Source organism: Pristiophorus japonicus, chromosome 2 (assembly GCF_044704955.1).
Source record: "Pristiophorus japonicus isolate sPriJap1 chromosome 2, sPriJap1.hap1, whole genome shotgun sequence".
In the NCBI taxonomy this organism is placed as follows: domain Eukaryota; kingdom Metazoa; phylum Chordata; class Chondrichthyes; family Pristiophoridae; genus Pristiophorus; species Pristiophorus japonicus.
The window spans coordinates 22029735-22056426 of NC_091978.1; the positions used below are offsets into that span (position 1 = coordinate 22029735).

General features: G+C 43.0%; 1 protein-coding gene across 4 annotated transcripts in view; it reads left to right on the forward strand.

The window, feature by feature from the left end:
• The window catches only part of atrn (attractin), a 418894-nt gene that overhangs the window by 384519 nt on the left and 7683 nt on the right, over nt 1–26692 (forward strand). For 2 of the 4 annotated variants that reach the window (XM_070866810.1, XM_070866809.1), the window contains exons 28-29: nt 23928–23996; nt 26177–26291. In XM_070866810.1, coding sequence (XP_070722911.1) covers nt 23928–23996; nt 26177–26291 — 184 coding nt within the window. The remainder of the gene's footprint in view (nt 1–23927; nt 23997–26176; nt 26292–26692) is intronic. The other 2 variants (XM_070866811.1, XM_070866812.1) reach the window with 1 other exon arrangement.

Consider the following 26692-nt stretch of genomic DNA (forward strand, 5'->3'; position numbering starts at 1 on the left):
TGAACTGCATGCGAATTGTGAATGTGTCCGGAATTGGGAGGGCAGGTCCATACAGGAAAGATGTGATTGCACTCGGGAGGGCACAGAAGAGATTTACGAGGATGTTGCTTGGACTGGAGAATTTTAGCTATGAGGAAAGATTGGACAAGGCTAGGTTTGTTTTCTTTGGAACTGAGGGGAGACCTTATTGAGTGTGTAAAATTGTGAGGGGCCGAGATAGAGTGGATGGTAAGGACCTATTTCCCTGAGCAGAGAGGTCAACAATTGGGGGCATAAATTTAAAGTATTTGGAAGGAGGTTTGGAGGGGATTCGAGGGGAAATTTTTTCAGAGTGTGGTGGGGGTATGGAACTCTGCCTGAAAGGGTGACAGAGGCAGAAACCCTGACCACATTTAAAAAATAATTGGATGTGCGCTTGAAGGAGTACTATAGGTGCACTATAGACCAAGAACATAGAAACATAGAAATTAGGTGCAGGAGCAGGCCATTCGGCCCTTTGAGCCTGCACCGCCATTCAATAAGATCATGGCTAATCATTCAACCTCAGTAACCCTTTCCTGCTTTCTCTCCATACCCCTTGATGCCTTTGGCCGTCAGGACCATATCTAACTCCCTTTTGAATATATCTAACGAACTGACCTCAACAACTCTCTGCGGTAGAGAATTCCACACACAGGTTAACCACTCTCTGAGTGAAGAAGTTTCTCCTCATCTCGGTCCTAAATGGCTTACCCCTTATTCTTAGACTGTGACCCCTGGTTCTGGAACTCCCCAGCAACCGGAACATTCTTCCTGCCTCTAACCTGTCCAATCCCGTCAGAAGTTTATGTGTTTCGATGAGATCCCCTCATTCTTCTAAACTCCAGTGAATACAAGCCCAGTTGATCCAGTCTCTCCTCATATGTCAGTCCTGCGATTCCGGGAATCAATCTGGTGAACCTTCGCTGTACTCCTTCAATAGCAAGAACGTCCTTCCTCAGATTAGGAGAACAAAACTGAACACAATATTCCAGGTGTGGCCTCATCAAGGCTCTGTACAACTGCAGTAAGACCTCCCTGCTCCTATACGCAAATCTTCTCGCTATGAAGGCCAACATGCCATTTGCCGCCTTCACTGCCTGCTGTACCTGCATGCCAAACTTCATGACACCCAGGTCTCGTTGCACCTCCACTTTTCCTAATCTGTCACCATTCAGATAATATTCTGTCTTCCTGTTTTTGCCACCAAAGTGGATAACCTCACATTTATCCACATTATACTGCATCTGCCATGCATTTGCCCACTCACCTAACCTGTCCAAGTCACCCTGCAGCCTCTTAGCGTCCTCCTCACAGCTCACATCGCCACCCAACTTAGTGTCATCTGCAAACTTGAAGATATTACATTCAATTCCTTCATCTAAATCGTTGATGTATATTGTAAATAGCTGGGGTCCCATCACTGAACCCTGCGGCATCCCACTGGTCACTGCCTGCCATTCTGAAAAGAACTCATTTACTCCGACTCTCTGCTTTCTGTCTGCCAACCAGTTCTCTATCCACGTCAGTACATTACCCCCAATACCATGTGCTTTAATTTTTCACACCAATCTCTTGGGTGGGACCTTGTCAAAAGCATTTGGAAAGTCCAAATACACCACATCCACTGGTTCTCCCTTGTCCACTCTACTAGTTACATCCACAAAAAATTCTAGATTTGTCAAGCATGATTTCCCTTTCATAAATCCATGCTGACTTGGACCGATCCTGTCACTGCTTTCCAAATGCGGTGCTATTTCATCTTTAATAATTGATTCCAACATTTTCCCCACCACCGATGCCAGGCTAACCGGTCTCTAATTCCCTGTTTTCTCTCTTCCCTCCTTTTTTAAAGAGTGGTGTTACATTAGCTGCTCCCCACTCCATAGGAACTGATCCAGAGTCAATAGAATGTTGGACGATGATCACCAATGCATCCACTATTTTTAGGGCCACTTCCTTAGGCTGCATCCCAGAGTACATCAGGCCCTGGGGATTTATCTGTCTTCAATCCCATCAATTTCCCGAACACAATTTCCTGACTAATAAGGATTTCCTTCAGTTCCTCCTTTTCGCTAAACCCTCGAAACCCTAGTATTTCTGGAAGATTATTTGTGTCTTCCTTAGTGAAGACAGATCCAAAGTATTTGTTCAATTGGTCTGCCATTTCTTTGTTCCCCATTCTAAATTCACCTGATTCTGACTGCAAGGGACCTACATTGGTCTTCACTAATCTTTTTCTCTTCACAGATCTATAGAAGCTTTTGCAGTCAGTTTTTATGTTCCCTGCAAGCTTTCTCTTATACTCTTATTTCCCCCCTCCTAATTAAACCCTTTGTCCTCCTCTGCTGAATTCTAAATTTCTCCCAGTCCTCAGGTTTGCTGCTTTTTCTGGCCAATTTATATGCTTCTTCCTTGGATTTAACACACTCCCTAATTTCCCTTGTTAGCCACGGTTGAGCCACCTTCCCCATTTTATTTTTACTCCAGACAAGGATGCACAATTGTTGAAGTTCATCCATGTAATCTATAAATGTCTGCCATTGCCTATCCACTGTCAACCTTTTAAATATCATTTACCAGTCCATCCCAGACAATTCACGTCTCATACCATCGAAGTTACCTTTCCTTAAGTTCAGGACCCTAGTCTCTGAATTAACTGTGTCACTCTCCATCTTAATAAAGAATTCTACCATATTATGGTCACTCTTCCTCAGGGGGCTTCGCACAACAAGATTGCTAATTAGTCCTCATTGCACAACATCCAGTCGAGGATGGCCAGCTCTCTAGTTGGTTCCTCGACATAGTGGTCTAGAAAACCATTCCTAATACACTCCAGGAAATCCTCCTCCACCGCATTGCTACCAGCTAGGTTAGCCCAATCTATATGTAGATTAAAGTTGCCCATGATAATTGCTGTTTCTTTATTGCACACATCCCTAATTTCCTGGAAAGTAGGATTAAGCTGGATAGCTCTTGGTCGGCCGGCGCAGACACTGGGCCGAAATGGCCTCCCTCCGTGCTATAAATTTCTATGATTCTATTCCTTGAGCCAGTGCAGAAGAGGAAGCTGAAGGCACGTTGCACAAATGAAGAAACAGCAGCTACTCTATTGAGAACAGTCCTGTCTTAATTAGTGAGCAACACCACTGAAGATCGCTAGTAATTTTTTTTTTAGTAAAGAGGGCCGTGTTTCACAACACTGATATTAAGCCAGGATTATTACAGGGTAAGATGACAGAATAAATCTTTCTTAAACTGATATTTTTTCAGAGGTTTTGTTCCACTCCAGTACTCATGTAACAGGTTAGGATATCTCTAATTGTTTGTCTTCATCTGGAAATCAACCCCACTCGGACAACTCTTAAAAGTCCTGAGAGCTGTGTCCATGTTTCAGTGGATGTTGTGAAATTTTCTTTCCCGTCACCAACTGAATAATTAGGACATCCTATGTGACATTCACACTTGATTGAAGAGAATGCAGCTTCATCTGTCCTCCCACTCCTACCCCACTCCAATCAAGATGACTGCTTGGCCAACACGAAGTGGCCTACTGATAAAGCGTGTCTCTGCTTTTGCTCTGCGGGGCATTGCCCATTCCCAGTTGGGTAGTGCTGGATTCTGCAGCCTACTTCGCTGTTACTGGGTTAGAGGAGAGAACCTCAGTCAGAGATCCTTGTGGAGGTTGAAAGAAAGACTTGCATTTATATAGCGCCCTTCACCGGGCGTCTCAAAGCGCTTTACAGCCAACAAAGTACTTTTGGAGTGTAGTCACTGTTGTAATGTGGGAAACGCGGCAGCCAATTTGCACACAGCAAGCTCCCACAAACAGCAATGTGACGATGACCAGATAATCTGTTTTTTGTTATGTTGATTGAGGAATAAATATTGACCAGGACACCGGAGATAACTTCCCTGCTCTTCTTCGAAACCATGCCATGGGATCTTTTACGTCCACTTGAAGAGCAGACAGGTCCTCGGTTTAACATCTCATCCGAAAGACGGCACCTCTGTCAGTGCAGCGCTCCCTCAGCACTGCACTGGCGTGTCAGCCTAGATTTCTGTGCTCAAGTCCCTGGAGTGGGACTCGAACCCACAACCTTCTGACTCAGGTGAGTGTGCTACCCACTGAGCCACAGCTGGTACCTGCAATTGTGCTTGTGTGCAAGCATGTGGGCAGCAGACTCTGTTTCGATTTACCTCGTTCCTCCTCCCCACTCCCCATAGGCAAATCCACCTGCACTCACTGTACGACTACACATGCAGAAAAATGAGGAACTGCATAGCTGTAACCCCAAGTAGAACTGTACCCCAATACCAGTCACATCTTACAGAACGGCAAAAGGAGAAACTGAAGTAGAGAAAAATAGCAAATTAAAATATTCGCCTAGCTGTGTGTCTGACCACTTTGATGTGACATTCTTGGACTGCAAGTCTGTCAGTCAGACAAACCAGGTAATAGAGTTAAGCTGGATCATTTCCAAGAAGAACTGATGTCCTGGTTTGAATTTCTGTATTCCCATAGGTTTCCATGACAAAGCACTGTTTCTTTAGAATTTGAAACAGAGCTATTTAACAGTCCTCCACATATGTCAGATGTTGATGCTAAAAATCAACTGAAACCAACATTTATTTTCTGACGGGATCGAGTGTTTGTCGTTGTGATTAGCTGCAGCATGAGGAGGTTCATGCAATTTAATTGATACTCTGCAAAACTGATCAAACATCATGTGACCAGTTGTGGTCACTTGAGAAATGATAAATTAACCAGATGAAACCACTGAATGACTGTAAAACCTTATGCACGTGTGTAGTGTACAAACATTAAGTATTTGATAAACATTGACTCAAAGTTCCTATTCTTTGCAAGTAGTTTTAGAAAAATTATGTAGATCAGCTATTACTGAGTTCCAAAGGCAATTTACCATTTGGCAGGGTTTTTAGAATTCACAATTGCAGGTTACTGAAGTAAAATAGACCAATTGGCTACACAACAATAACTAAACTGCAATATAGATTTTATTCTGAAATGTGACTTTTAAGGCCACATTAATTTTCAGAGGAATTAAAGCATCTGGTCCTTATGAATTTTGTATCTGTACACTCCTAACTTTCTATTGAATCACAGAAACTTTGCTTATACAGCTGTAGTCTGCTTTGTTACAAGTTTACACTCTGAAATGCTGCTTTTTGTTTTGACTCTCTGTTCCGATCACGTCAGGAAAAGCTAGCTAGAGCAGTCAAGCGTACATATTGAATGCCTTAGGAACTTTCTGCTGTCTTAGACGTCACCCTCAACAGAGACAGATTTATATGTATCCTGGGGCAAGTGTTATCACATTCTCTGCTGCAGACGGATGAGTGATAGAAGGCGCAGTTGTTGATGTGACCAGTGTAGGTGACATTGCTGTCGGGTGGATTGAATTGTAGGGGGATGTATGCAATTTTGCAGCTTATTAAAACTTTTGGTAATCCAATTGTAATTTCAGAAAACTACAATGCACACAAAATGTTTGAAATATTTTAAGTGCAACATCAGAAGATTCAGCTTTCTGTAATTAATCCTATGAATTTTGTACACGGAGAGCTGATTATACCATTGACCATGTTTGCAGACGATTGCCCACAGATCTATGGCCTGCACAGTATCTCACTTGATTTGCAATATATCGAAATTATGCCGTTATATTTTATCATCATAATGAACCAATCCAGCGCATGGCTCTGGCTCTCCAGCACAGCAAGTGTTTGCAAATCCAATTTATTTTGCAGCTATAGTGCCCCCCCCCCACCCCCCACCACCACCTCCTTTTTGTCATTAAATGTTCTCCAGAACAAAATTTCAGCATATCACAAGCTTGGCTGATTGAGCCTTGCTTTCTGACAAGTTGATGGAATGGTGAAAGCTTCAAGTTCAATTACAGTAAACAGTCAGTCTTGGGATTGCAACCTTTTGATGAAATATGTAGTCAATTTCTCATCAAGATTCTAACCTGGAACTGACTGCGTACTTCATCAAAGGGCTTTCATTGCACCCCCGAGATGGACAGTTCACCACCGTCAAATCGAAATGACCGCTTTAAAAAGGGTCTTATTAAGAGATTCAGTCAGTGTGTCGGCAGAGATGGAGCACATGCTGACTGAAGGAATCACTTTTAATTTATTGAGTTTATTCTGCACCTGTTAAGATGGGCTAAATAATAGATGATTAAGACATGGACTTTCATTGCAAGCAGGTAGATATTTCATTGTAACAAAGATTGATGCATTTGCACACGATACTTTGCACTTTTCTCAATGTGGAATATTTCTAATAGGGGTATGCTCAACTGTTCTGCAGAAAGACGCAGCAGCAGTGTTCAAACTAGGCTTGAACCAATGCACGCAGCTTGAGCGTCCTGGCAATCTGCCCCTCAAAAACCCAGGTGAGTTAGTCGTATCTGCAGTTGAACCAACCACCTGAGTCAGATGAGCGTGGCACCTCACCGGCACTGTGGTATTCTCATTGCCAGGTCAGAACGTGGGGAGTTTAAGCCCCACTTCAGGGCTTGAGCACGTAAGCTAGGCTGACAGTTAATTGTGGTACTAAGTGTGTCGCACTGTCGGAGGTGTTGCCTTCTCGGGTGGACGCTACAGGTCCCATGGTGTTGAAACAAATTATCGGTTTATTTATCTCCTGCTGCGTGCAGCACCTTGTTTGCAATTTGGTTGCTGTGTTTCCCGATATTACAACAGTGCTTACACTTCAGAAGTACCTAATTGACTGAAACGCTTTGGGACTTGTTCGTTCTTTTATCTATTTGCTGGTTTATCCTGGTTAAATGATATGGGCCTGCCGGTTTGGAAAGGATCATTTTCAGCACTTTTGGTTGAATAAATCCTTAATGAGAACATGCTCATATCAGCAATTTAAGATGTATGCAAATTAATAGGAACACGGAGTTAATTTGCAAGTTATACATGGAGCCTCCCAAGAAATGGAGCATACATTGTTATAGCCGTGTCAATGACCCATCTCGCAAGGCTCCATCATCTGTATCTAGGTGACTTCCCAAGACAGGAAGCTAGGGTATTCTGGATGTAGAGAATATAAATTGGGCCATTGAATAATAGAAAATACAGAATAACATAATTCACATAAAATGCTAGAAATGCTCAGTCAGTATCTAAAAGTGAAGACCGCTTCAAGTTTCAGGTAAAACCATTTGTCAGAACTTCTCGCCATCTCACCATAACATTACTCTGTCTTTCTGTTTCAGGCACTGATCCATCGATCATGTTTTGAGCTTTTCTTTCGGTTTTTCTGCATTATCATTCATTTTATCTCTGTTGTCCAAAAGCTGCATTATAGTTTCCCTATGCTCCCTCATCGCTATGGCTACGGCCTTCAAAACAAAATGTAGAATTTGTAGTATATGTAATATAAATACCTCTTTATTTTACTGTGAGAATCTTCATGTTATTCTGCAGATGAGGGGGTTGACTTATGAAGATAGGTTGAGTAGGTTGGGCCTATACTCGTTGGAGTTCAGAAGAATGAGAGGTGATCTTATTGAAACTTATAAGAGAATGAGGGGGCTCGACAAGGTGGATGCAGAGAGGATATTTCCACTCCTAGAGGAAACTAGAACTAGGGGGCATAGTCTCAGAATAAGGGGCCACCCATTTAAAACTGAGATGAGGAGGAATTTCTTTTCAGGGTTGTAAATCTGTGGAATTCTCTACCCCAAAAAGCTGTGGAGGCTGGGTCATTGAATATATTTAAGGCGGAGGTAGACAGATTTTTGAGCTATGAGGTAATAAAGGTTTATGGGAAGTGGGCAGGGAAAGTGGAGCTGAGCTCATGATCAGATCAGCCATGATATTAAATGGCGGAGCAGGCTCAAGGGGCCAAATGGCCTACTCCTCCTATTTCTTATGTTTAAGTTCAGTGAAGAATAGGAAAACCTGACATCTGTGTCAGGTGATTATACTGACATCTTCAGGTGCAAAGCGAAGCACTCTCTCTTGCTGCTTTTTTACTGACACTCACTCGGATTGTGGGAATCTGGTGTCTATGAGCCAGTACTCTACATATACACTGTTATATCTGGCTCTGCACCCACAGCTGTGGACCTGCTAGTTTGCCTCCGGGGTCCAAACTAAACAAGCATTAGTATGAAAGGGACTTGTGTACTGAACGGCACAGTTCTAACACTGTCGGCTCCACTCCGATAAGAATCACCTTACATACCTTGTTCTGACAAAGGTGATGGAGGTGCACTTGTTCATGGGTCTATGATTTGCTGCCCCAGCAATATCTCTTGTGCTTTTCTAAACTCCCTGCAAACAATTCAGTGCATCAGGGTGCTTGTGCTGAAATACACAATTGGCTCAGTGCCTGTTTCGAGCCAGTCCCCCAACTTCTTTTCATTGCAGAAATGTATTTTTCTTCATTCGAAAGAGGATTCAGATTGTTAAAATAATCCTGTGCTTCCACTCTCCTATAAGCCAATTGGATGTGGGTACGGAAAATGGAGAGTGGATTCTCTGAGCCTGCAGAAAATAGTGTCATTATGGAAGAGCAGCACTGAGAGATCGGTTTGGTATCGCTCACTCGACCTGGAGAAGGCGTATAGCTCCGTGTATTCTACCATTGTCAGAACAGCACCTCTGATACAAAGAAAGCTAGAAGAAGTGCAAAAAAGGAATATGCAAAAAATAAAAACTTTCAAGGGATAGCAAAGCTAACTTAAAAATTATTATAAATATATAAAGAGAAAGAGAAGGCTGAAGGGGAATGTGGACCTTATTAAAAGCAGATACTGGCAAAATTATAATGGATAATAAGAAATGACAGACTTGTTAAATGAGTATTTTATATCCATTTTTAACAGTGAGACAATACCAGCGGAAATAATTCAAGGGAAGGAACTTAGTAAATTTAATACAAGTTGTTCTTATTAAATGGTAATGGAGAGCATAATGGGACTTGAGATGGACAAATCTCTAAAACTTGATGGTTTCCACCCTGGAGTGTTGAAAGAAAATTGCAGATGCATTAGTCATAATTTACTAAAGCTCTCTAGATCCTGAAAACTGAGCTTTTGGATGGAAAAATTGCAAAAGTTACCTCATTACTTGAGAGGGGAGGGAGAAGGAAACGAGAGACCTCAGTTTATGTCAGTTGTCGGGAAGTTACTGAAATCTATCATCAGGGACCAATTGAGTATTTCAACAAGTATAAGGTGATCAGAGAGAGAGTCAGAAACATAGAAAATAGGTGCAGGAGTAGGCCATTCGGCCCTTCGAGCCTGCACCGCCATTCAATGAGTTCATGGCTGAACATGCAACCTCAGAACCCCATTCCTGACTTCTCGCCATGCCCCTTGATCCCCCTAGTAGTAAGGACTACATCTAACTCCTTTTTGAATATATTTAGTGAATTGACCTCAACAACTTTCTGTGGTAGAGAATTCCACAGGTTCACCACTCTCTGGGTGAAGAAGTTTCTCCTCATCTCTGTCCTAAATGGCTTACCCCTTATCCTTAGACTGTGACCCCTGGTTCTGGACTTCCCCAACATTGGGAACATTCTTCCTGCATCAAACCTGTCTAAACCCGTCAGAATTTTAAACATTTCTATGAGATCCCCTCTCATTCTTCTGAACTCCAGTGAATACAAGCCCAGTTGATCCAGTCTTTCTTGATATGTCAGTCCCGCCATCCCAGGAATCAGTCTGGTGAACCTTCGCTGCACTCCCTCAATAGCAAGAATGTCCTTCCTCAAGTCAGCATAGATTTGTGAAGAGTAGATCATGTCTGACTGATCTAGTTGATTTTTTAAATGGTGAGAAACTAGGAACTGCAGGGGAGCGCAGAGATTCGAGTGCCCATGCACACATAACATTAAAAACTCGTGTACAGGTACAAAAGCAATTAAATCTAATGGAATAGGGCCAACAGAAAGAGATGCGCATTTTCCATTCGTAAAACCTGGAAAAAGTCAGCATTGTACAAATCATATCTTGTTTGTGAGTACCACATGACAACAACAAACTATCACACAATCTTATGGCGGGGAAGGAGAGTATTCTTCCCATGGCACCTGTTACTTTTTTTTTTAAAGTGATTTTTTAAATTTAAAAAAAAAATGTAAATATTTAACCATAAACTTTACTAAAAAAAAATGATTGTGGATTCAGCTTGCATCACTCTTTCTGGTAGGGCATTCCATATAAATAAGTATATGCTCCAGAAAATGTTTTCCTCATCTCTTCTTTCATTCTTATTGTGATCTTGAATTTATGCTGTCTAATTACCAACTCAATAACCAGTGGAAAGAGTTATAGGCAGGGGAAGTTGCCCTCTGACCCGGTTCGGATGCAGAATTCGAATTATTACCGCTCAGCAGGAATCGGAGGGAAGAGGCGGAATATTTGGCTCTTTAACTGTGACATGCCTCACGGCGCTTTGGGGCACTGTTTGAGGCGGAGTAGGGCGGTGGCCATCACTGACCCATAGCAACATCCCTCCCCTTCAGTTATAGGTGAGGGATGCTGCAAGGCCCAGTGAGACATCTGGGCGACCGGAGAAGGTTTCAGCCAGGCCGCCATTGTCAGTCGACCAACAATTGTTTTTTAAATGGCGGCCGCGGCAGTGCGCCATTCCTTATGGGCAGCTGCACCGCCCAGACACTGGCAGCTTCCCGCCTCGCAAAGCTGCCGGTGGCCACGCTCTGCTGGGGCAATTTCCCCCGCGGGGTGGCAAAGGGGTTGACGCTGGGCGGTAAGGGGTAGGTGTGCGGCCGACAAAGGATTGGAGCGCTGGGAGTTGCACCTTCCGTCTGCCCCCGGTCGGTGTGGCCTTACCGCCTCTAATGGGTCTTAAAAAACGGGGCCATTCCAGCCCCATATCCTTTTATATAACACAACCCTCAAGTTTGAACAACTGATCGTTTAACCACTCTGTTCTAGTGAGGAAATGGCGGGTTACTCTCCTCATAAATCCCATCCCTAATATCATCCGAGTAAATCTCTTCTGTACCCTCTCCATGACCTTGATATCTTCTCGAAGTAAAGTGCCCAAAATTGGGCACAATATTTTAATTGTAGCCTGTTGTGTGAATGGTACAGAGATGCGGAATTTCTAAAATGCATTGAGGAGAACATCTTTAGCCAGTACGTAACAAGCCCAACGAGGGAGGGGTGGTTCAGGACTTGGTTTTGGGGAATCAAGAGGGGCAGGTGGAAGGTCTATCAGTGGGAGAGCATTTTGGTGCCACTGATCGTAATTCAGTAAGATTTAGGGTAGTTAAGGAAAAGGACAAAGGTGGACCAAGAAAAAAAATTCTCAATTGGGGTAAAGCCAATTTTGCTGAGCTGAGATGGGATTAGGCCAAAGTGGATGGTAAATCAGTGTCACAGCAGTGGGAAGAATTCAAGGAGGAGATCCTTGAGAGTACAGAGCAAGAATGTTTCCTTAAAGAAAAACATAGAAAATAGGTGCAGGAGTAGGCCATTCGGCCCTTCGAGCCTGCACCGCCATTCAATGAGTTCATGGCTGAACATGCAACTTCAGTACCCCATTCCTGCTTTCTCACCATACCCCTTGATCCCCCGAGTAGTAAGGACTTCATCTAACTCCTTTTTGAATATATTTAGTGAATTGGCCTCAACAACTTTCTGCGGTAGAGAATTCCACAGGTTCACCACTCTCTGGGTGAAGAAATTCCTCCGCATCTCGGTCCTAAATGGCTTACCCCTTATCCTTAGACTGTGTCCCCTGGTTCTGGACTTTCCCAACATTGGGAACATTCTTCCTGCATCTAACCTGTCTAACCCTGTCAGAATTTTAAACGTTTCTATGAGGTCCCCTCTCATTCTTCTGAACTCCAGTGAATACAAGCCCAGTTGATCCAGTCTTTCTTGATAGGTCAGTCCCGCCATCCCGGGAATCAGTCTGGTGAACCTTCGCTGCACTCCCTCAATAGCAAGAATGTCCTTCCTCAGGTTAGGAGACCAAAACTGTACACAATACTCCAGTTGTGGCCTCACCAAGGCCCTGTACAACACCTCCCTGTCCCTGTACTCAAATCCCCTCGCTATGAAGGCCAACATGCCATTTGCTTTCTTAACCGCCTGCTGTACCTGCATGCCAACCTTCAATGACTGATGTACCATGACACCCAGGTCTCTCTGCACCTCCCCTTTTCCTAATCTGTCACCATTCAGATAATAGTCTGTCTCTCTGTTTTTACCACCAAAGTGGATAACCTCACATTTATCCACATTATACTTCATCTGCCATGCATTTGCCCACTCACCTAACCTATCCAAGTCGCTCTGCAGCCTCATAGCATCCTCCTCGCAGCTCACATTGCCACCCAACTTAGTGTCATCCGCAAATTTGGAGATACTGCATTTAATCCCCTCGTCTAAATCATTAATGTACAGTGTAAACAGCTGGGGCCCCAGCACAGAACCTTGCGGTACCCCACTAGTCACTGCCTGCCATTCTGAAAAGTACCCATTTACTCCTACTCTTTGCTTCCTGTCTGACAACCAGTTCTCAATCCATGTCAGCACACTACCCCCAATCCCATGTGCTTTAACTTTGCACATTAATCTCTTGTGGGGACCTTGTCGAAAGCCTTCTGAAAGTCCAAGTATACCACATCAACTGGTTCTCCCTTGTCCACTCTACTGGAAACATCCTCAAAAAATTCCAGAAGATTTGTCAAGCATGATTTCCCTTTCACAAATCCATGCTGACTTGGACCTATCATGTCACCTCTTTCCAAATGCACTGCTATGACATCCTTAATAATTGATTAAAAGGGTGGGGTGAACAAATCTCGAGCCCTCTGGATGTCAAGGGACACACAGGGTAAGATAAAGGGAAGCTTATGACCGATACCGAGAACTCAATACTGCAGAAACTCTCGAGTATAAAAGTTGCAGGGGGACAATTAAAAAAGATATCAGGAAAGCAAAGAGAGAGCATGAAAGAATGTTGGCAAGTAAAATCAGGGAAAACCCAAAGATGATTTATAAATACATTAAGAGCAAGGGGATAACTAGAGAAAGAGTGGGGCCTATTAGACCATAAAGGAAATCTGTGTGTGGAGGCAGAAAACATGGGTATGATTCTTAATGAATACTTTGCATTTGTTTTCACAAAAGAGAGGGGCGATGCAGACTTTGCAATGAGGGAGGAAGGGTGTGAAATATTAGGTGAAATAAACAGTGAGAGGAAGTATTAAGGGGCTTAGCAGCTTTGAAAGTAGATAAATCCCCAGGCCCGGAGGAAATGTATCCCAGGCTGTTAAAGAAGCAAAAGAGGAAATAGCAGAGGCTCTGACCATCATTTTCCAGTCCTCTCTGGCTACAGGTGTTGTGCCAGAGGACTGGAAGACTGCAAATGTTGTACCCACACTTGATCAGCTCCGCTGGGCAGGCCACATAGTTCGAATGCCAGACACGAGACTCCCAAAGCAAGTGCTCTACTCAGAGCTCCTTCACGGCAAACGAGCCAAAGGTGGGCAGCGGAAGCATTACAAGAACACCTTCAAAGCCTCCCTGATGAAGTGCGACATCACTACTGACACCTGGGAGTCCCTGGCCCAAGACTGCCCTAAGTGGAGGAAGTGCATCCGGGAGGGTGCTGAGCACCTTGAGTCTCATCGCCGAAAGCATGCAGAAATCAAGCAAAGGCAGCGGAAAGAGCGTGCAGCAAACCAGTCCCACCCACCCCTTCCCTCAACGACTATCTGTCCCACCTGTGACAGAGTCAGTGACTCTTGCATTGGACTGTTCAGCCACCGAAGAACTCATTTTAAGAGTGGAAGCAAGTCTTCCTCGAATCCGAGGGACTGCCTATGATGATGATTTGTTTAAAAAGGGAGAAGGGGATAGACAGAGTAATTAAAAGCCAGTCAGCCTAACCTCAGTTGTGGGAAAATTATTGGAAACAATCCTGAGGGACAGGATAAATCTTCATTTGGAAAGACATGGATTAATCAAAGACATGGATTTGTTAAGGGAAGGTTGGGTCTGACCAACTTGATTGAATTTTTCGAGGAGGTAACCAGGAGGGTTGATGAGGGCAGTGCGTATGTTGCAGTGATTTTGGATTTTAGCAAAGCTTTTGATGAGGTCCCACATGATAGACTAGTCATCACAGTAAAAGCCCATGGGATCCAGGGCAAAGTGGCAAGTTGGATCCAAAATTGGCTGAGGCAGGATGCAAAGGTTGATGGGTGTGTTTGTGACTGACTAGAAGGCTTGTTTCCAGTTGGGTTCCTACGGGCTCCGTGCTGGGTCCTTTGCTTTTTGTGGTATACATAAGAACATAAGAATTAGGAACAGGAGTAGGCCATCTAGCCCCTCGAGCCTGCTCTGCCATTCAACAAGATCATGGCTGATCTGGCCGTGGACTCAGCTCCACTTACCCACCCGCTCCCCGTAACCCTTAATTCCCTTATTGGTTAAAAATCTATCTATCTGTGATTTGAATATATTCAGTGAGCTAGCCTCAACTGCTTCCTTAGGCAGAGAATTCCACAGATTCACAACCCTCTGGGAGAAAACATTCCTTCTCAACTCGGTTTTAAATTGGCTCCCCCTTATTTTGAGGCTGTGCCCCCTAGTTCTAGTCTCCCCGACCAGTGGAAACAACCTCTCTGCCTCCTTCTTGTCTATCCCTTTCATTATTTTAAATGTTTCTATAAGATCACCCCTCATCCTTCTGAACTCCAACGAGTAAAGACCCAGTCTACTCAATCTATCATCATAAGGTAACCCCCTCATCTCCGGAATCAGCCGAGTGAATCGTCTCTGTACCCCTTCCAAAGCTAGTATATCCTTCCGTAAGTAAGGTGATCAAAACTGCACGCAGTACTCCAGGTGCAACCTCACCAATACCCTGTACAGTTGCCAGCAGGACCTCCCTGCTTTTGTACTCCATCACTCTCGCAATGAAGGCCAACATTCCATTCGCCTTCCTGATTACCTGCAAACTAACTTTTTGGGATTCATGCACAAGGACCCCCAGGTCCCTCTGCACCGCAGCATGTTGTAATTTCTCCCCATTCAAATAATATACCCTTTCACTTTTTTTTTCCAAGGTGGATGACCTCACATTTTCCGACATTGTATTCCATCTGCCAAACCTTAGCCCATTCGCTTAACCTATCAAAATCTCTTTGCAGCCTCTCTGTGTCCTCTACACAACCTGCTTTTCCACTAATCTTTGTGTCATCTGCAAATTTTGTAACACTACACTCTGTCCCCTCTTCCAGGTCATCTATGTATATTGTAAACAGTTGTGGTCCCAGCACCGATCCCTGTGGTACACCACTAACCACCGATTTCCAACCCGAAAAGGACCCATTTATCCCGACTCTCTGCTTTCTGTTAGCTAGCCAATTCTCTATCCATGCTAATACATTTCCTCTGACTCCGCGTACCTTTATCTTCTGCAGTAACCTTTTGTGTGGCACCTTATCGAATGCCTTTTGGAAATCTAAATACACCACATCCATCGGTACACTTTTATCCACCATGCTCGTTATATCCTCAAAGAATTCCAGTAAATTAGTTAAACATGATTTCTCCTTCATGAATCCATGTTGCGTCTGCTTGATTGCACTATTCCTATCTAGATGTCCCGCTATTTCTTCCTTAATGATGGCTTCAAGCATTTTCCCCACTGCAGATGTTAAACTAACCGGCCTATAGTTACTTGCCTTTTGTCTGCCCCCTTTTTTAAACAGAGGCGTTACATTAGCTGCTTTCCAATCTGCTGGTACCTCCCCAGAGTCCAGAGAATTTTGGTAGATTATAACGAATGCATCTACTATAACTTCCGCCATCTCTTTTAATACCCTAGGATGCATTTCATCAGGACCAGGGGACTTGTCTACCTTGAGTCCCATTAGCCTGTCCAGCACTACCCCATTAGTGATAGTGATTATCTCAAACTATCCTGCGATTCCTACTCTGACTAGCACGTGGCACTGGTAGCAATCCCAAGATTACTACTTTTGAGGTCCTATGTTTTAATTTAGCTCCGAGCTCCTTAAATTCGTCTCGTAGGACCTCATCCCTTTTTTTACCTATATCGTTGATACCAATGTGCACCACGACAACTAGCTGTTCACCCTCCCGTTTCAGAATGTCCTGCACCCGCTCCGAGACATCCTTGACCCTTGCACCAGGGAGGCAATATACCATCCTGGAGTCTCGGTTGCGGCCGCAGAAACGCCTATCTATTCCCCTTACAATTGAATCCCCTATCACTATCGCTCTCCCACTCTTTTTCCTGCCCTCCTGTGCAGCAGAGCCAGCCACATAGGGGGGTGGGGGGGATGCAGAGTTTTAAAAATGGGGAGTAAAGAGGACGAAACAACTTCAGAACAAAATATAGACAGACAGGGCAAATGGAGGCCCCATGAAATTTAATGCAGAGAAATGTAAAGGAGGAAGAATTAGGGGAGAACATACAAACTAAATAAAAGAACGTTAAAAAGAATAGAAGAACAGAGATTAAATTTAAACGCAGGAGAACAAGTTGTTTAAAAAAAAGTATTTGTGATTTTAGTTTTTATGAACTGAATATAAAAACAATGGAGTAATGCTAAAGCTATACAAATTAGTTCGCCTTCTGGTATCCTGGTAGTTGCATAATATTATGATGCTGGATTGTTGACTAATCATGGCAAACAAATCTACACATTTGGAAAGCAGTGACAGGATCGGTCCAAGTCAGCATGGATTTATGAAAGGGAAATCATGCTTGACAAATCTTCTAGAATTTTTGAGGATGTAACTAGTAGAGTGGACAAGGGAGAACCAGTGGATGTGGTGTATTTGGACATTCAAAAGGCTTTTGACAAGGTCCCACTCGTGATTTTGTGCAAAATTAAGGCATATGGTATTGGGGGTAACGTATTGACGTGGATAGAGAACTGGTTGGCAGACAGAAAGCAAAGAGTGGGAATAAATGGGTTCTTTTCAGAATGGCAAGCAGTGACTAGTGGGGTGCCGCAGGGTGCAGTGCTGGGGCTGTAAATGTGGATTCTTTTCCCTCAATCTGGTTCAGTGAAATCACTGAGTCGAATACTGATTGTGCTTTAAACAGAGCAAGCTTTTATTTAAAAAGCAAATCCCAATCGGGGAGCTTATCAGACAGAAGGAATGCAACTCTGATAGATTGCACTCACTTCCTACGGACAAAGTGACGTTACATTGTATAGGAACGATGGTTATACATTTTCGGTAAAAGATAACAAGATACAATTCGAGTGACATCCTAGTTCAGCCTATCTTCTTTGATCCCTCTTTCCCTTTGTCCACTCATTAGCCGACCTAAGTATGGTCTGATTTTAAACAAAGACCTTCTGTTAATGTTTCAGGTTAATAACATGATCTAATAAGACCTTGAGGTTTTTTGCAAGCTGTGGGTTTTTTTTCAAGCTGTGTTAGTATTGTAACATTTTGCAGTCTTGAGTCTGAGATTTTCATGGCTATTCCTCCATGAATTCTTTGTTAGCTTATACTGTCCATATATAATTCCCACGTTCTCAACTTCTCGACTTTAATGTCTGTATACATTTAATATCCAGTTCACTTCACTGTCTTTATTGCTTATACATTTTCACATATCCACAGGACCCCAGCTCTTTACAATATACATTAATGATTTAGACAAAGGAATTGAGTGTAATATCTCCAAGTTTGCAGATGACACTAAGCTGGGTGGCGGTGTGAACTGTGAGGAGGATGCTAGGAGGTTGCAGGGGGATTTGGACAGGTTAGGTGAGTGGGCAAATGCATGGCAGATGCAGTATAATGTGGATAAATGTGAGGTTATCCACTTTGGTGGCAAAAACAGGAAGGCTGATTATTATCTGAATGGTGACAGATTAGGAAAAGGGGAGGTGCAGTGAGACCTGGGTGTCATGGTGTATCAGTCATTGAAAGTTGCCTTGCAGGTACAGCAGGCGGTGAAGAAGGTAAATGGGATGTTGCCCTTCATAGTTAGGAGATTTGAGTATAGAAGCAGGGAGGTCTTACTGCAGTTGTGCAGGGCCTTGGTGAGACCACACCTTGAGTATTGTGTTCAGTTTTGGTCTCCTAATCTGAGGTATGACATTCTTGCTATTGAGGGAGTGCAGTGAAGGTTCTCCAGACTGATTCCCGGGATGGCAGGACTGACATATGAAGAAAGAGTGAATCGACTAGGCTTATATTCATTGGAATTTAGAAGAATGAGAGGGGATCTCATGGAAACATATAAAATTCTGACGGGATTGGACAGGTTAGATGCAGGAAGAATGTTCCCGATGTTGGGGAAGTCTAGAACCAGAAGTCACAGTCTAAGAATAAGGCGTAAGCCATTTAGGACCGAGATGAGGAGAAACTTCTTCACCCAGAGATTGGTGAACCTGTGGAATTCTCTACCACAGAAAGTTGTTGATACCAGTTCATTAGATATATTCAAAAGGGAGTTAGATGTGGCCCTTACGACTAAAGGGATCAAGGGTTATGGAGAGAAAGCAGGAATGGGGTTCTGAAGTTGTATGATCAGCCATGATCTTATTGAATGGTGGCGCAGGCTCGAAGGGCCGAATGGCCTAGTCCTGCATCTATTTTCTATGTTTACAGCAGTCTACAACAGGCCCAGACAGGAGGTGAGAAAAACTGTTAGTGGTGGAGAGCTTTGGGAACCATAGGTCCAAAGTCGTCTGTTCTTCCCAAGCACACTACATTTGTCATTTGTCATGTCTCAAATTGCTCGTACTCTATCCCAAAATATTACTTTCCAAAATAAATCTATCTAACTTGAATTTGAATGAGTCAACACTCTCTGCTCCCGAGCGAGTATAAGATTTAGGATCACAGGTCACACGCAGATATCCAAAGGGTCTTTGGAGTTATAAGGCATTTTATTAAAGGAGCGATAGTTCAAATGTTGTCAAACACAACATACAATCAGGATCGACGTCGTAGACCTACGACCGTGACAAGTAGCTGTTAGTAGTCCTGATCGGACAGACGGCTGGTGGTACGAACAGTTCTTATCTTCACTGTCTACCCTGACGTGCCTTCTGGGACTTTCTTTTATTCTCCTTTTAGGGGTGGCCTGGTGTGGGACGTGGGCAGGACCATTTAACTTATGATATGTTGGGTTCTTCGTCTCAACTCTTGGGTCAAATCCTCCTCTTCACATTTATCCTCCCATGGTTGGAGTTAGACAGGCCATTCTTGGCCTTCAGATGTTTGGAGCTGCCCGTTACAAGAACATAAGATCATAAGAAATAGGAGCAGGAGTAGACCATACGGCCCCTCGAACCTGCTCCGCCATTTAATAAGATTATGGCTGATCCGATCATGAACTCAGGTCCACTTCCCCGTCTGCTCCCCATAACCCCTTACCCCTTATCGTTTAAGAAAGTGTCTATTTCTGTCTTAAATTTATTCAATGTCCCAGCTTCCACAGCTCTCTGAGGCAGCGAATTCCACAAATTAACAACCCTCTGAGAGAAGAAATTTCTCTCCATCTCAGTTTTTAAATGGGCGGACTCTTATTCTAAGATCATGCCCTCTAGTTCTAGTTTCCCCCATCAGTGGAAACATTCTGTCTGCATCCACCTTGTCAAGCCCCCTCATAATCTTATATATACGTTATTGATGTTCACGCTGTTCAAGTCACTTTAGCTATTGTACGGTGGAGTGAATCCTTCAGTTCTAACACGAGTCTGTTCGATAGATTGACCATTCAATGTTTCCGCAGATTAGTTTTAAATTTACTCCCCTTCAAGTGCAGGCCGTGTCCTCTGGTCCTACGCTGTTCTGTTCAAGGTGAAACTGCTGGTCATGGTCGACGTTATCAACTCCTTTTTAGAACCCTAAAAACAGCAATCATGTCACCTCTCCACCTTCTCTCTTTCAGTGAGAGCATGCCCAATTTGTATGATCGCTCCTCATATTTCAATTCCTCCAGCTCCTCAATTATTGAGCTTGCGCTCTCCTGTATATTTTCTATCGGTGCAATAACCTTTTTGTACTGCAGCAGTCAGAACTGTATACAATATTCTAAGTGTAGTCGCACCCATGATTTTAAAGTGGCAGGACTATCTCACTATTTTGGCTCAATATTTACTTTAAATACATCCCAAAATCTGGTTCACTTTACTCGCTGCTACCGAGCATTGTTGCGATAACTTAAATTTATTGACCATCTGGTCCCCCAGATTTTTCATTTTCTATGTACGTTATTTTTCTTTCTATTTTCGTAATAGTCCCTTCCGAGATTTTTTTTCCCTTTGTGAAGCACTTGCATTTCTCGACATTGAACTTCATCTGCCATTTGTCTGCTTAATTCCCAAGTATATTCAATTCCTTCCGTAGCTTATCCTGGTCAGCTTTGGAATCTTGCCACCTTAATCATCTTGTATCATCTGCAAATTTAGCCATTGTGCTCGTGACAGCTAGCTCCAAATTATTTGTGAAGATATTAAACAAGTGGTCCCAAAACAGACTTGCCTTTCATAACATCAGAGCATAAGAATTCGGAGCAGGAGTAGGCCATTTGGCCCCTCATGGCTGATCTGATCTTGGCCTCATCTAATCATTGTTGCTTCCATCTTCAGCTTGATTTTCTTTTGTATTATTAACCCTAGATTTGTCTCAGGATTTTTTTTTACATTTCTTTTTAATTTCTCTACTCTTCCAGTCAACATTCATGGCCTACTCCTGCTCCTATTTCTTATGTTCTTAAAAGAAAATCTCAAGCCACTTAAGAACATTCCCTCTTTTAAAGTCTAGTGTGAGGAACATTTTGGTTGTGTATATGCAACACATAACACAAATGCTACAGTTGCTTAGCAAGGCAACCCCGAGGGCTTTGGTGCTGTCATTATTTGAGTTGACGTGCAAACCCCTCATCCTTGAAGGCAGCATGATGCTGGCCTGCTTTCATTATGGAACGGTCCTTTTCGCCCAGGTTCTTTCCAGAGGTGAAATAGACAACATTTCAACCTCTTCTAATTTACGCCAAGTTGGTACACAGTCAACCTTGGTAGAGGGCATTGATGTACGGTGACTAAACCAAATTTAGTTGATGTGATTCTGGGATTTTTAACCAGCTTTGTGGGGATTGTATCCATTGATTCTGTGTTTGTAATTAAGAATATCAGTTTATACCAACTAAAATAAGTCAGATTCTGTGTGTGAAGTATTTGGGATGTTTTTCAGAATTAAAGGTGCTGTATAAATGCAAGTTGTTGGAAAGCCACTGAAGGGTGTGGCTGAACAGAACGAGGGACACAAATAATTCCTTGGGAGTATGAGCGCAGGTAGATAAAGCCATGAAAGGCAAATAACACCAAGTATAAGTGTAAAGAAATAATGTTGAATGTATGCAAAACATTGGTTAGATCACAGAGTACTGTCTTCGATACTCCATTGTGGAAAGGACGTTAAGACATAGATTTACCAAGGTGATGCCAGTGATGGCAGCTATAGATATGAGGAAGAGCATCCAGTAGGGTGCTGAGCACCTCGAATCTCGTCGCGAGAGCATGCAGAAAACAAGCGCGGACAGTGGAAGGAGCGTACGGCAAACCAGGCTCCCCACCCACCCATTCCTCCAATGACTCTGTGCCCCACCTGTGACAGAGACTGTAATTCTCATATTGGACTGTTCAGTCACCTGAGAACTCACTTTTGCAGTGGAAGCAAGTCTTCCTCGATTTCAAGGGACTGCCTATGATGGTGAGTTATGAGGAGAGATTTAAGATACTTGGGTTATTTCGCTGGAGCAGAGGACTTGGGAACATAAGTCGGCCATTCAGTGAGATCAGGGCTGAGCTGTATCCGAACTCTATCCACCTGACTTGGCTCCATATCCCTTAATACCCTTGGCTAGCAAAAATCTCAATCAGATTTATTATTAATTGAGCTTTATTATTCATTGAAGTAGCATCTGCGTTTTATGGGGGAGAGTTCCGCATTCTATACCACCCTTTTGTATGAAAAAATATTTCCTAACTTCTCGTCTGGCTCTCATTTTAAGGTTGTCGCTTTTGGTATTTAAATCTCTCGTCACAGGGAACAATTTGTATTGAAGAAAGCTTATCCTGGACTTCTCCATCAGCGGAAAAAGTTTCTCACTATCTACCCTATCAATTCCTTCTAAAATCCTAAAACCTCAATCAAATCACCTCTTAACCTTCTATATTACAAACCTAGTTTATGTAATCTCTCATTATCTGACCCTTGGAGCCCTGGTAACATTCTGGTGAAGCAGCACTGCTGCCCTTCCAAGGCCAGTATATCCACTCTATGATGCACTGCCCAGAATTGTACACAGTACTCCAGATGTGACCTAACCAGGACTTTGTACAGCAGCAGCAAAACTTCCTCAGTTTTATATTCTAGCCCTCTTCTTCTAAAGGCTAAAATTCCATAAAACCTTTGATTTTTTTTGTACTTCACCATTACATTTTAGTAATCAAGGTCTAATGGAGGTTTTAAAAATGATGAATAGTTTGCTCTGGTTTGGGGAGATCCTGGGGGCTCGTAAAGATTGCATTTTCAGCATGAGAGCAGTTGGGAGAAATTTCTTTGCACAGAGTATTGTTGGAGCATGGGATTATTTGCAACAGGGACCATTCCATCTTTTAAGGGAAGTTGGAATGAGGCACAGTGGTGAGAGTGTGGAGCAGGAGGATTTGTTTTGGGTTACTCTTGGGTGTTAGTTCCACTTAGGGGAGTGGGACTAGCTGAAGTGCTTTTGCTGAGAGGTGGCATGGGCTTAACAGGCTGAATAGCTGCAACCATTCTATGATTCTATACTCTAGTATAAAGAAGGCACAGACATGATGGACTGAATGGTCGCCTCCTGTGCTGTAAACTTCAACGGCTCTCAGAATTTCAGTTGTGAGTAACGATTAAGGAAAAACTGCAGACTTCCAGATGCCATCGTTGAAGTTTTCATAATTTATTAACAACTTGCATTTATCTAGCGCCTTTTAACGTAGGGAAGCATCCCAAGGCGCTTCACAGGAGTATTATGACATTTTAAAAATTGACACCGAGCCACACAAGTAGAAATTAGGGCAGGTGACCAAAAGCTTGGTCAAAGAGGTAGGTTTTAAGGAGCGTCTTTAAGGAGGGTAGAGAGTGGAGAGGTTTAGGCAGGGAGTTCCAGAGCTTAGAGCCTAGGCACGGCCACCAATGGTTGAGCGATTATAATTAGGGATGCTTAAGAGGGCAGAATTAGAGGAGAATGACAAAGTTGATACATGCAAATTGTTCCCTGTGATGAGAGGTTTAAATACCAAAAGCAACAAGTTAAATAGAATCAGAGAATGATACAGCACAGAAGGTGCCTTTTGGTCATCTTTGAAAGAACTCTCCGATTCATCCCTTTCCCCATAGCCCTGCAAATCTTTCCCCTTCAAGTATTTATTCAATTCCTTTTTTGAAAGTTATTATTGGATCTGCTTCCACCACCCTTTCAGGCACTGCATTCCAGAATATAATAACAACTATGCATAAAGAAGTTTCCTCATGTTGCCTCTGGTTCTTTTGCCAATTACCTTAAATCTGTGTCCTCTGGTTACCGACCCTCCTGCCTAAATAATGAGACAACTTTTTTTAAGACATCGAGTAATATAATCAGATTAAATCACCACGGTTGAACATTGATGTTGATACTTTCAATGGGCTTCGTAGGTATTTGGATGCCTTTTGAGAGAGAAAAAATATATCTTGAGAAGGTAAGCTTGGGAATAATCAAAAAGGATGGACTTGTTGGACTTAACTGCCCTTTTCCTGTTCCTTAACAACCTTATGTCCTTATTTTTAAAGTTGCATAAATTATACAAATGTTTTTTTAAATTGTGCAATTATTGTTGGTAGAGGCAGAAATTCAAGATTAGATTGGATAGATGGATGAAGGAGAAGGATTTCAAGGGATATGGACACAAGGTATGAATTATGTATCTGAACCCCTAGGTGTCTCTGCATAGAACAGTTTGTTCTCATGGAGGGTAAACAGTGATACAGTTTAGTGGACCGTTTTCGAGTTGTGACCTCGATGCATTTCCAAGTAGTTCACACCTTGAGAACAAGTGATTCATCGTGAACCCAGGGAGGGGATCTGATTTGGCTTCAATTGTCAGGTGGTTCAGCTGCCTCACATTTACCAACCTCAGCACATCCTTCAAGGAATCTATGATGTAATCAGCACACATGTGAAGAGTTATGTGCTGCTAAAATAGCCTCTGGGTCGTTTTCAACTGAACGAATTGCTGGAATGTTTGCTAATGTACTTTGCAACAGCCGGATCAGTTTTGCAGCAACTGTACGGTATGAGAGTTTTAAAACGCAAAAAAGTCTGGATATGCCGGCTTCAGTCCTGATTCCAAAATGTTTCTCGTTTTGGAAAAAATGGTCTTAGTTTTTTTTTAAACAGAGTATTTTTTCCAGTAATAAACTTCATGTTATTATTAAAGCAAGTCATGATATCGTCCGTTTTCCTCAGCATTCTCCTGCTTCACTGAGTCCCATTCCTGGCCATGTCGCTGCAGGCAAAACAAGGAGCAGAATATTGCCGCTGCTTAAGAGGGGGAAAGAAAAAATATTGCCAGTGGTTGACTTGGAAGCAGACTATCAATTTGCTTAATAAGCAGCAGGATGTGCATTGCCGAGGACTGTGATAACAAACACAAGGATATTTTGTGGCCAAAGAACCACTGCCTTAGGATATAGCACCAAAAAGCAGAGTGCTTCGTCTATCCTCAACCATCTTTATGCGGTGATTCTGCAACATCACCTCTTTCATTTAGATGTCGGTCAGTGTGATTTGGAAAATGTAACCGATTATACTTTGGTGTAGCTATATGTCATCATCCTATCACACGGGGAAAAATGTCACTTGGACCCGATACTAGGGGGGAAATGTTCCCTTGAATTCTTTTTGGGTGCCCGGCCCCTTTAAAGGTTTGTGCGGCCCACTCAAAATAATGCGCATGCGCGTTTTTTCCTATTAAAAAGACGCGGGAGCTGCAGAACTCTGCGTGGCCACGCAGCTTAAAGGGAACATTGGCTGCTGCCACCACCTGTCGAATTGAAACCCAGCAAGGAGTTGATTCTTTTAGAAGGAATGGGAGGGGAGGAAAGTGGAGGGAGGAAGAAAGACCATCTTGTAGTCAGTAGACAGGAGCAGACAGGGGTCTATTCATTCCACCTCCTCCCGTTCATGACTTATTGCCTCCTGCTAACTGCTGATTCCGTGCCACTATGGCCGAACATTAACAAGTGCCTATATGTGTGCACATGCAGCTTAATTTAGAAGCTGTACAAATCACTTCACGGAACGGCTGCCAATGTAAACAGGCAGTCCCGCCAACCAATCTGTGCAAATCAAGCTGCTGAGCCAAATTATCAGCAGTGGGACTCAGCGCTGACAAGCCATTACAGCTCATTTTTGCAAAAAAGATGGTTTATTAGGTGACCAGGCATGATTTTTCCAGGAAGATTGCTTTCCGAGTTTTGTTTACACATTTATATGTGAGCAATCTATTTCCACAGTATTCACTGGGCTACTGTTTTCTCTAACATGAAGGAGCTTCGTGTTTTATTCAAGAAAAGACTGATGATAGGTGATGCTGAATGTAACCTGTTTCTTCCTCAGTAATAACTCCATATAGTGCCAAAAAGCTGCTATTAAAAAGAATTTGTTTTAGACTTTAGTTTGGGCAGGTCGGTCACGTAAAGATGAATTATTTCCAATCCAATTTATGTCTGGGTTCCCACAACCCCCTACATCCATGCTCATTACTCCCCGTCTGCCCCCTCAGGTGGACGTAAAAGATCCAATGGCACTATTTCAAAGAAGAGCAGGGTATTTATCCCTGGTGTCCTGGCCAATATTTATCCCTCAATCACCATCAGAAAAACAGATTATCTGGTCATTATCACATTGTTGTTTGTGGGAGCTTGCTGTGCGCAAATTGGTTGCCGCGTTTCCCCACATTCTAACAGTGACTGCACTCCAAAAGTACTTCATTGACTGTACGGCATTTTTTACGTCCTGAGGCTATGACATATATAAATGCAAGTCTTTCTTGTATAATGAAATAAATATTTTATTTTTTCTCTTGCAGAGTATCCCTAAACCCATCGCATTAGAGCCATGCTTTGGCAATAAAGCAGCTATCCTATCGATATTTGTACGATTACCAAGAGGATTGGGAGGAATCCCACCACCGGGACAGTCAGGTCAGTGACAATCTCCCTGCCTAATTTACAATGAACTTTAACTCCTGGATGTATATTAAATATCCAATTCTATCCCTTGCCAAACAGTTCTAATGTAAAAACTTGTGGTGTGGGTGCCCAAGATGACATTTTTAGGGTGGAACGGGACAGGGAAGGGGTCGTTTTGTCTTGCTGCATGGACACTTGAAACAGAAATGCAGAAATAAAGTTTGGTTTGCTGTGTGGCCTATATGTGAAGTTTTTTCCTTGGGTGGGATGAGGATGGGGGGGCTACAGGGCGGCGATCTGACATTTAATACTAGTGTGCTCCTTGCTTCCAAATGGAATCTTGCTTTTAATTAGAGAATATCCTTTCCATATGTTCAAGCTGTGCACACAATATAGAAAGCTGTGTTTGGGAA